This window comes from Photinus pyralis, unplaced genomic scaffold (assembly GCF_008802855.1).
Source record: "Photinus pyralis isolate 1611_PpyrPB1 unplaced genomic scaffold, Ppyr1.3 Ppyr1.4_unclustered_Scaffold1534, whole genome shotgun sequence".
NCBI lineage: Eukaryota > Metazoa > Arthropoda > Insecta > Coleoptera > Lampyridae > Photinus > Photinus pyralis.
Window position 1 is genome coordinate 6,243 of NW_022171035.1, and position 10,637 is coordinate 16,879.

Sequence of the window (10,637 nt, forward strand, 5' to 3'; positions counted from 1 at the left end):
TGTGCCGATGTCATCATCAAAATTGTCACCTTTGTATTCATTATTAGAAAGAGATACAGAGTTTATATGGTCACAGGAATGTAAAAATGCATTTGAGCGTAGTAAAAAGCTAATTGAACAAAACCAGGTTCTGGTACATTATGATCCAACACAAACAATTGTAATATCAAGTGATGCCAGCTCATACGGGGTCGGTAGTGTTTTGAGTCATCGTATTAACGGAGTAGATAGACCAGTATCTTTTGTATCTGGGACGCTATCAAAAGCAGAAAAAAATTATTCTCAAATAGAGCGGGAGGCATTAGCCATAATTTTCGGAATAAAAAAATTCCACAAATTCATTTACGGACGGCAATTTATTCTAGTATCAGATCATAAACCCTTAAAAGTCATTTTTAATCCAGAAAAGGGAATTTCAGTAATGTCAGCTTCACGTATAGTTCGGTGGAATGTAATGTTGTCCGCATACGATTATAGTATTGAGTATAAAAAAGGGGTCGACTTGAAAGAAGCAGATGCTCTTTCTTGTTTACCATTGAAGGAGCCTACTAATGTGGAGTCGTCGATAAATTCATTTAGTACGGGAAATGAAATACCATTATCTAGCGTAGAAATAGGTAAAATGTCAGAAAAAGATCAAATCTTGATCAAAGTTAAAGATTTTATCCTAAGAGGTTGGCCAAACCAGATCAAAGATCCTGTAATAAAACCATTTTTCCTAAAACGAGGGGAATTATCAGTTGAACGAAATTGCGTTATGGTTGGTAATAGAGTAGTAATTCCGGAGGTGTTGAAGTCAAAAGTTTTGGAACTAATTCATGCTGATCATGTGGGTATCGTAAGATCCAAAATGAGAACATCTGTTTGGTGGCCAGGTTTAAATGAGGAACTAGAGCAATCAATAAACAAATGTCGCATATGTCAAGAGTCACAAAACAATGCTCGTGAAACTAATTTAATATCTTGGCCTAAAACAGAAAATATATATATGACCGAGGGGTTGACCGCTGGGCAAAATTGTGTACACCACATTTGCCATTTTCCACATTTGCTACATTTGCCAGACATTTGCTACATTTACTACATTTACACAACATTTGCTACATTCGCTATAAATTTACCAGAAATTTGCTACATTTACTACATTTACACAACATTTGCTACATTCGCTATAAATTTACCAGAAATTTGCCACATTTACTGCATTTACACAACATTTACTACATTCGCTATAAATTTACCAGAAATTTGTTACTTTTGCTCATCATTTAGGTACTACATACAGTTAAATATGTACAAGCATTTCCGCGGGTCATTTGGTAATTGAAATATTACCTGGGTATATATTTTCTTATTTTGTGAGCTTTGGAACAGGTTAAACACACAATATACAATATTGTCCCAACTACAAATCAAAGTTTACTTTTGACTTAAAACATACACAATTTAAAAATAGTTTGAATAAACAACATTACTTATACATTTTTTTAATTGATTTGTATTTCCTTTTTATGGCGTTACGATTTTCTTCTGAGATTGTCATGTTATTTGTTCCGATCATCTTTATTGGACCAAAAAAAATGTATTGTTGGTCCACAGTTTGTACGTCATCATCTTTAGGCCATATGAATGTATTGAGTTGAGACTGGAGAAACTTGATTTTGTAACATTTATCTTCAGACTGGGTTATTACGCGACCTATATACCATGATTCGGAATAGTATACCGCATAATATGATTCTAAAACCGGTTTAAGTGGGTGAGTTTCAGATGTACTTTCAGTTCTCGGACTGCGACTGTTATAATTCTGATCTGCTCTAACGCGCAGCAGACGATCAGAACTCAACCTAAAAGGTAATAGAATGTATTAGATTAGATGATACTAATTAACTGCCACATTAAATACCTTTTCACATTATCGTCCAAAAACCAACACAATGTTTTCTTTCTTATCGTTTTAATTTGACCATTTTGGCATTTGATTTTGACATAGGGGCTTCTTTCATGAATTGGTTCTTCAACAGGAACGTCAGCGAAATTCAAATCCTGGAAGTTGATTAAGGAATCACTATGGTCATCATCTTGTTCTTGATCCTCGCTTGTTTCGCTATCATCCTGTTGGTCAACAAATTGGCGTAACACATCATTCGTAGCCGGTTCATATGAAAATTCTTCTGACAAATTTAAGTCAACACAATGATAATCCAATGCATCTGGATCCTGTAATTTATACGGTTGTGAATCAATACTCCCGTCAAATATCATAATTTGTTCCCAAAGGTTTTGAGTATCATCGTTATCTCGATCGTTATATATACCCAATAACTTGCAATCATTTATCGCCTCTTGCAATGCTGTCATACATACTGACTCGATTTCTTCATCACAAGGGAACACAATACCAATCGAGTTATGTGCAGTTCCCATTCTAGATGACCCTTCCCGTGGAAATACAAATGTATCGCGCAAATCACTCATAATACTTACAATAGTCTCTATTTTATTAATTCTGTTCAACATTTCCATTAAACTAAAATTAACTATCGTAGAGTACGTTGACGTGAGTGATCTGGTAGCGCGAAAAATTTGCTCACATGGTTGAGAGCTGAAGAGCCAAGTGGCAAAATCCGTATCAAGTTTTTCTTCCCTAAATTTTCGGATGATCTTAATCAGGGCATGAGCATTCATTTCAATACACAAGTACGCATTGAGAGTTATAAAATTTTCAGTCACTGTGTATGACTCGGAATTTCTTACCCAACTCCTCCATATACGAAGAAAAAAGACCGCATACCAAATCAGTTGCAATCGCCTTACAGGACTAAGGTCTTTCCTGAGAAAAGCATCAAGTACAGATCTGAGTATTTTAAGATATGCAACAGTTCCTTCGCTGTTTGGAACACTTTTTTTAAGAAGTTCAGACACTTTAGGAGCAATAATTTTTTCAACAGATCGGAAATTCATTTTGTCTTGTGAATTTAGGTCTCCTAAGGTCAGAAGGTGTTTATCTTTAGACACAGTCTCAATTAGAGTTTTAAGATGATCCGATGATGCTATAAAATTTCCAAGAGCGAGCGTGACTTTTTGATTGATTAAACGCGTTTTTAATTTTGTTCCGATGTGAACTGTGTCCTGAGTGCAAATATTGCCAGTATCTAATGGCATGTGAAACCACTTCCACTTTTCTGTTACCTGGTTAGAAAGTTTTGTTGTGAGCCGCATCGCTTTCAGCAACCTCGTGTCCCCGTCTGACGAGAAACCCAAAAGTTCTATGTTATACCGACGTGCAGATACCTTCATTTGTTCCCATCGCTGTATTACATCATTATGCGTGAATTTGTTATTAGTACCGAAAATGTTAAGACAAAACGAAGGGGTTTTATCAATTGGACATTGGGCCATGATTGCGTACCCATATTGAGCTCGTTCTCCTTCCACAAAGATCTGTTGGATTCTTCGTGCCGAAGTTGCTTCGAAGTAGTTCTCACGTGGCAATCCATTATGCTGTGGAATGACAAATCCAACCACCAAGTTATTGTGTGAAGAGTATCCTATTTTCCCTGTAATCTTTGTCGCATCTTCGCTTATCCACACGACGCTTGGCAATCCACGACTATCAAGAAATCTTCTCAGATCTGCAAAGCGTAATTCCCCTTCTTGTATATTTGAATTAGTAATAGAACGGTGTAAAGTTGTTATTGAAGGAATAACGTTTTTCAAATTTGCATATAATGTCTCGTATAGCATTCTCCCTCCAATTAAGAATAGGTACAAGCAGAATTTTTTTACACTTTCGTCAAATCTGTTTTTTGATTTCGTTTTGGAAGCATTGGCAGCAGCTGTATCAAGCATAATATTTAAAAAAATTGACACAGGAGCTCCCGTTAACGATGCACCGCCAACCTTGTCACCCAATAATCGGAACTTTTTGGCTTGTTCTTGAATTATTTCTTTTAATTGACTATTTTCGATTAACACCTTCTCAATGTCTTTTAGTGGCTTATAAAAATTGGTTATAAGCAGCTGTTTTTCATCATCAAAAGAATTTTCGCGGCCACGTCGATTTCTTTCACAGCGCGAGTATTTCGGAGATAACCACTTGTTTTCAACAAGGACCGAAGTCGGTTGTTGTTGGGGCTGGTGTAACGATTGCTCAACAGAACTGTAAGCCCCTTCATGTACAATTCCGTCTGTTTGAAAATCCCGAGGAAAATCCTGTTCGGTACCGCTTTCAATGTCTGATAAAATTATTTGCTTGTTTGCTTTTTTTCTTGGTTGAATGATATCTTCATCCTCTTCTTCTGATGATAAGACAGCAGATACTACGACTTCAACATCTGATCTTGTTTCTTGTGCGTCTTCACCTATTTTCTCATCTACTCTAGAGATGGTGGGTATAAAGGAAGAACTAGTAGACGGTTCAGAACAGAATGTATGTAGTGTGGGTTGGCGAATCGTGCGCTTAGATTTTGGCTTAGAGTTATCCTGGAATTTATCTTTATTTGAGTCCTTATTTTTCAAATGTTTGTTAACATGTTGATAAAAATTCGAAAAAGACCAATGGGTGTTGTGATTCTTAGGCAGTTTTTTCACCTAAAATTGAAGTAGTACACGTTAACAGGCGCCGGGCACAAGTTGATAATGTATTCCAAGTAGTTATATATTTATAGTTCTGTACCTTAGTAATGTTCAGATACACATTACACTCCAAGGATACTTTAAAAAAATCCTCGCTGCGCTGGAATTGTGTCAAAGTATCCAAAAACTGTAATTGGTATCTGGACATTACAAAGTGAGCGTTTTATATGAGATCGAAAGAGTCTCGGAAAGAGTTAAAAATTGTTATTATTTTATGTATACGAAATTCTCGTCAATCAGAGTGCATTATTCTACCTAGTACATATGATATTACAGAGGGTAATACCGATAATACTTGATATATATGTAGTAACTACATGTTGAGATAGATTCTGACATATCTGACGTATTTAAGCAAAAGCAAAATTTTATACATAAAATAATTTTAACAAATCTAATGCAGGAATTGATTTCTAAGTGCTAAGATAAAATACCAATCATAAAATCGAGCGTACAAAAGCAATGCATACCTTTACTTTCGCATCGCAAATGAAACATGGGATATAACAGCAAATAAAATCGTCGTCATCTGGTGAACACTGGTATTCTATGCTTTTTATTTTAGTGGTATATTCTCGTTCTTCATCTTCTGTGATTTTGCTCTCTTTTTTTAGTAACAAAACCCAAGACACAATGTTTTGTTTTATTTTGGTACTATATTTTGATAAATTTTCAGCCATTTGAAGGTTTGTGTTGTTGCACGTCGAAGCAATGCTGGGTTCTCGGCTAGGTTTGACTTTGCGTTTATTTTGTTGCTGAGACGTAGTTGTAGTTAGTTCACGTTGTGATTCACTCATGGCTAGTAATAACTTTCTGTGTCCCATAAGAAATTTAAAATTTGTAGGCTTCTTCTTAAACAACGGCCCATAATAGTTTTCATACTCTTCTTTATCGATCAAGTCGACAAGTTCGCCTTTTACAAACTCCTCTAGCCTATTAATATCGTCCTCTGATAAATTTTTAATCCCGATTTTATTTGCTAAACCGGACACTTTTACTATATTTTTTAAGAATAGAGGAATTTGGACTTCTAGTTTTTGTTCAATGGAATTGATAAATGTATCCTCCGTATCTCCCCAATCAGAGATTGTCTCAATATTTGCTGTTACCGCCATTGTTTGTTACACTTACGAGCACACCCACCCGCGCATTCAACGATAAAAACGGGAATAAGGGTACTTTATGAATGAAGAACGAAGTTCATTGTCAGACTGATACTTCAAGAAAATGCTATCGCAGTAAAAATGCACAGCATAGAGCGAGGCATGGTGACTCACTGTTAAATGCTATTCATAAATAAACCACCTTTATTTCCGACCTCGTTACGACTGTTATTTGTTGCCATATATACATATATGTTTGTTGCTATGTACTTCATAAAAATGAAAATAATTCGTAGAACAATATTTCCTTTTCAATTCTTATTATTCTCGAAAATAGCTTGGACTACACATAGCCGTAGGCATTTTCTTTGAACTTTTGAATTTGAGCAGGTGTATCACAACATTTAAAATCAATTAAGTCACATTTTGTTATAGCCTTTGTCGTATTTCTTGACTGTACTTAATCTAAGTAAAAATTCCCATAAGAATTTTGTTCTATTAATCCGATTGAATTCATAAAAATTTGTGATTATGTATCAAACAATAATCTTTGCAATTGAACTCGAAATGAAGTCTCTCCGAGATTCTTAAATTTCAAAACAAAAAAAGCAATGTATGCAATCGAAATGTAACAATCATTCTATTACTTTTTCGGTGTATAGGGTAAGGACTCTAGCACATGATTTACGACTGCACTACATGAACGAATGTTAAAACACATTTTTTTGCATAATTTTCACGAATTGTAAGCGTCTGATATACATTTATCTTTACATTTACAAATCATTGATACTCGCATTGATATGTCATATTTCATAAACATTTACTACATTTCTTAAACATTTGCTAAACTATTTTCTACATTTCCTTAACATTTGCCACATTACCTAAACATTTGCTACATTTCCTCATCATTTACTACATTTCCTTAACATTTGCCACATTTCCTGAACATTCGCTACATTTACCCAACATTTGCTACATTTGCTCATCATTTCCTCGGGACTGTACACCACATTTGCCCAGCGGTCAACCCCTCGTATATGACAAAGAGTTCATATTGATTTCTTTCATTTTAAAAGCAAAACCTTTCTATTAATTGTTGACAGCAAATCTAAATGGGTAGATATTCATGCCATGATGAGGGGCACAGATGTAGTTCAGACGATTGAAAAATGTAAATCGACGTTTTCAATATTAGGCATTCCAAATTGTATTGAGTGATAATGGACCCCCATTCAATTCGGGAGAATTTCAAAAATTTTGCCAAGTAAATGGTATTCAACCTTTAAAATCACCACCATATCACCCCCAATCCAATGGATTAGCTAGCTGAAAGAACCATAGGAAGTGTCAAACATGCTCTTTATAAATTTATAAGGGTAGATTCTAGTTTAGGCATAGAACAGCAAGTAATAAATTTTCTGTTTTCGTACCGTAACACACCTAATTCAACAGGTAAAAGTCCAAACGAGTGGTTGTTTAAATTTAAACCAAGAACTAGATTGGACATGCTCAAACCAACTAATAACACTGCGATCATTTTAAAAGAACCGGAAAAATTTAATAGTCCACCAATTTTTACAGTTGGAGAAAAAGTGTTAGTAGGTGGATTGGGTCCTGGTAGTAATGTGAAATGGAAGGAAGGTGTAGTTATGAAAGTTGTAAGTGGAGTAACGTATTTGGTCAAAGTGGAAGACAAAATTATGTATAAGCATGTAAATTCGTTACGAAAAAGTTTTTTGGAGGAGGTAGAAGTGAATCCTTCCACATATCATGTACCTTTTGTACCACTTACAGTGACCGATAGTGTCACACCGGTGGATAATTCACTCCAAACATTACTAGTCCTGTTAAGCCGATAGTGTCGGATAGCAATGTATCAATCGATAAATCTGTAGCCGAGGTTGTTTCTGTTGAACCATTGCGGCGTAGTACACGAACTATTAAACCACCACAAAAATTAGATCTTTGAATTGTTAACATGGGGAGGAAATGTGATGTATTGAACGCGAATATATTTTTAAGTTGGTATTGTAGTATTGTAGTTTAGTTTGGTAACAATGCAATGCATCATGTCCGTTTCCGTAAGTCAGTCATGTACCTACCACGTTGTATTACCTTCGTCAGTTATGTGTTAATATAGTCTTTTGTTCAATGTCCAGTTATTTACACGAACCCAGTACCGTCAAATATAATGGTGGGCAAACATAATAACTGGAAGTCATTTTCAGGACATCATTGCACAATTTGTATTTAATTTCTGACAAAATTGCAAATATTGGGTGAGGTTTGACAACATCAATCATTAATTCGAGTGGTTTTAAATATTCAAATAATCTGACCAGTACAGTGGTAAATAAATTTTAATTTTAAAATATAAGTTTCTGGATCAAGTGATAATAAGTAAATTATCCACCACAAAATTGTTAAAGTTTTGCCTTAAGTACCAAGAAATGTTTTAAATTATATTCTCAGCATAGTATGCTTTTTTTAAAACATGTCAACCCTGCCGATACCGCCTGGAATAATACACAGAATGCAATACTCACCTGCAGCAGTTTTTTCTGTACTACTGGTCTTTTCACTATCAGTGCTCACAAATACAGGATCTGAATCGTCCACTTCCTCTGTATCTACATTGCCAGTAGTTACGCTTTTTTCTACCACATCATCGGAAACTGTGTCCGTCTCCATTGGAGCAGATTGTCCATCACTAGCATCTGCGTTATTGCTTTCCTTATTTAGACTGTCACCTAGTACATTATCAGCGTCGCTTACAGAATCCTTTGTAACCTCTGAATTTTTTTCTGATTCTGCAGGTACGTTTGGTGTATCCGATTCCTGAACTTCCATGCCTTCTGTACCGGTTTCACCTTCCTTTCTGCTCGTAGGTATATCCTCTGATGTAACGCTATCTACAACATTGGTTCCACTTTCACTTACGCATGAAATTATTTCAGGTATAGTCATCAATGTGTCTGCATTAGGTGTTTCTTTATCTCCAGATTCATCTTTTTCAGTTTCGTTGTCTGTCCCCATAGCTTCTTCGTTAGGGAAAACTATGTCTGATCTTGTATGATCATCATCGTCTTCTATAGTAATGGCCGCAATCTCGGGTGGATGTGGCTCGAGTTCAGACGGGTCTGCTTCATCGTCTGTCAGTATGATCTCTGTGGGCACTTGTTGAAGATTGGCTTCTTTATCTGCTACGTCTGTAATCTCTTGTGACGGTTTTTCAACTTCAGAAACGTCTGTTTCATCGTCATCTGACAGTATGATCTCTGTCGGAAGTTGCTGAACATTAGTTTCTTGGTCAGTGACAGTTACAGCCTCGGTTACAGCAGTAATCTCCTGTGGTGGTTTGTCGAGTTCAGTAGTTTCTCTTTCATCGACTGTAAGTATTATTTCGGTAGGTTGCTGAATATTGTCATCTGCATGTACTGGCTCTGGAGGAGGATTTTCTAATTCAGAAACGTTCGGTTTATCTGTGGATGGTTGTGGAACATTTTCCGTTGTTACAGGGACCTCCTCTGGTTCAGAAGCTGTTATTTCATCAGGTAACCGTGTGATCTCTTGGGACGGTTGTTCAACATCACCTTCAGCCGTTACTTCTTTACGAGTGGTGCCTATTGATACCTCAATGTCTTTCTCCTTCGCAGTATCAATTTCTTCGTCAACATCCATATTTTCCTTTAGAGGTTCACTCTCTTCTGGCGATTGTATGTCAATAGAAAAAAAATCTGTGCTCTTTGGCTGTTCAACTAGATGCGACAGTTCTAAACCACTCGCCGGTTCGTCACATTCACCAATTAACATATTATCTGCAGAAGCACATTGTTCATTAAACGAATCTTCCAATAAAGAAGTAATAAAATCTGCCTTAGGTTCTGTTGTATTCTCATTTGAAGTGGTCTGTACGTCTTCTGGCGTCTCTCCTGGATCACCAATACTTTCAGGGTTCTCCATTATTGTTTCGGGAAGTGTGTCGGTCACGTCCATTTTACAAGACACGTCATATAAAAGACGGAGTTAAAAACACTGTACAAGTGACGGCACAATACCTGAAAAGAAATTTGTTTGTAAGAAAATGGTTGATGGTTTCTACTCGGGTTTCTACATATAAAAACACCACCTTTTCATCTTTTCATAATTATATATTCAGTCTACGTAACTATTTACCAAATAACTGCATTTGTGCCAAAATGGGCTTAAAATTTATGTATACTAACTATATGCACTATGAGATGTGCTTGCATAGTAAACCGTTTACCGATGTTTACAGAAGTTGGATTAAGCAACCTTTAGGTTTAGATGTTATAGTATAATCGACCATAGGAGATGTCTTCCCTGTGAAACTGTTTGTAGTAAAGAAAAAGGGTACCTTTAACAAGTATAGTATGGTGGTAGTTTTACAAAAAGAGTACCTATATTGATTGTAATTTGACTTTTATAAGGTGCACTTACTTGTAGCTCAATAGGCGCTATATGCAATCACGCATATACGTTAAAGTTTTACTCAGAGAAATGCGATTTCACTTTTTCACATAACTCTGAAGTCACCTTTTATAAAACAACTAAAATTTACGAAAATTACAAGTTTATCACCGCAAACAATGGCGGGACGTTTGCGTCTGTTGTCCAACCTCAAAAAACGAATTTGACAGTTTACATTTAAGAATTGAATGTTGCCACGTTGACTAACAGTTAGTACTTTGGGTAAAATCCAGGGGGCGGCTTGAGTGATGGTCGCACTTGTCGCATTATTATTGACGACAGACTGGTCAAAAAGATAAAAAAAATGAAATTAATAAAACTTCATCTAATTTATAAAAGTGAATGCTTCTTTCTAAGCCTTTAAATGTAATAATGGGGATATACATTCAATTTGTCAAC

At 35.9% G+C, this 10,637-nt stretch overlaps 1 protein-coding gene across 4 annotated transcripts; it reads right to left on the reverse strand.

Moving 5' to 3' along the window:
• Positions 1 to 748: 748 nt before the first annotated feature.
• Positions 749 to 10,389, reverse strand: LOC116181664 (fibrous sheath CABYR-binding protein-like). Of its 4 annotated transcripts, none has more exons than XM_031502068.1 (3): positions 5,109 to 8,287; positions 1,907 to 4,485; positions 749 to 1,847 (listed from the first exon to the last, which is right to left on the reverse strand). In XM_031502068.1, the coding sequence occupies exons 1-3, from the start codon at positions 5,751 to 5,753 to the stop codon at positions 1,472 to 1,474; spliced, it is 3,600 nt and encodes a 1,199-aa protein (XP_031357928.1). In that variant the 5' UTR covers positions 5,754 to 8,287; the 3' UTR covers positions 749 to 1,471. The 4 variants fall into 4 exon arrangements, with proteins under 4 accessions (XP_031357928.1, XP_031357927.1, XP_031357929.1 ...); XM_031502067.1 differs by having other exon boundaries at positions 750 to 1,847; positions 1,907 to 4,593; XM_031502069.1 differs by lacking the exons at positions 749 to 1,847; positions 5,109 to 8,287 and adding exons at positions 8,294 to 9,805; positions 10,209 to 10,389 and having other exon boundaries at positions 4,446 to 4,593.
• Positions 10,390 to 10,637: the final 248 nt, after the last annotated feature.

Coding starts and splice junctions, on each gene's coding strand:
- LOC116181664 (XM_031502067.1), bottom strand. CDS start 5,753: ATGGCGGTAACAGCAAATATTGAGACAATCTCTGATTGGGGAGATACG. Junction 4,594..5,108: donor TTTGCGATGCGAAAGTAAAG/GTATGCATTGCT, acceptor CTTCAATTTTAG/GTGAAAAAACTGCCTAAGAA. Junction 1,848..1,906: donor TTGGACGATAATGTGAAAAG/GTATTTAATGTG, acceptor ATTACCTTTTAG/GTTGAGTTCTGATCGTCTGC.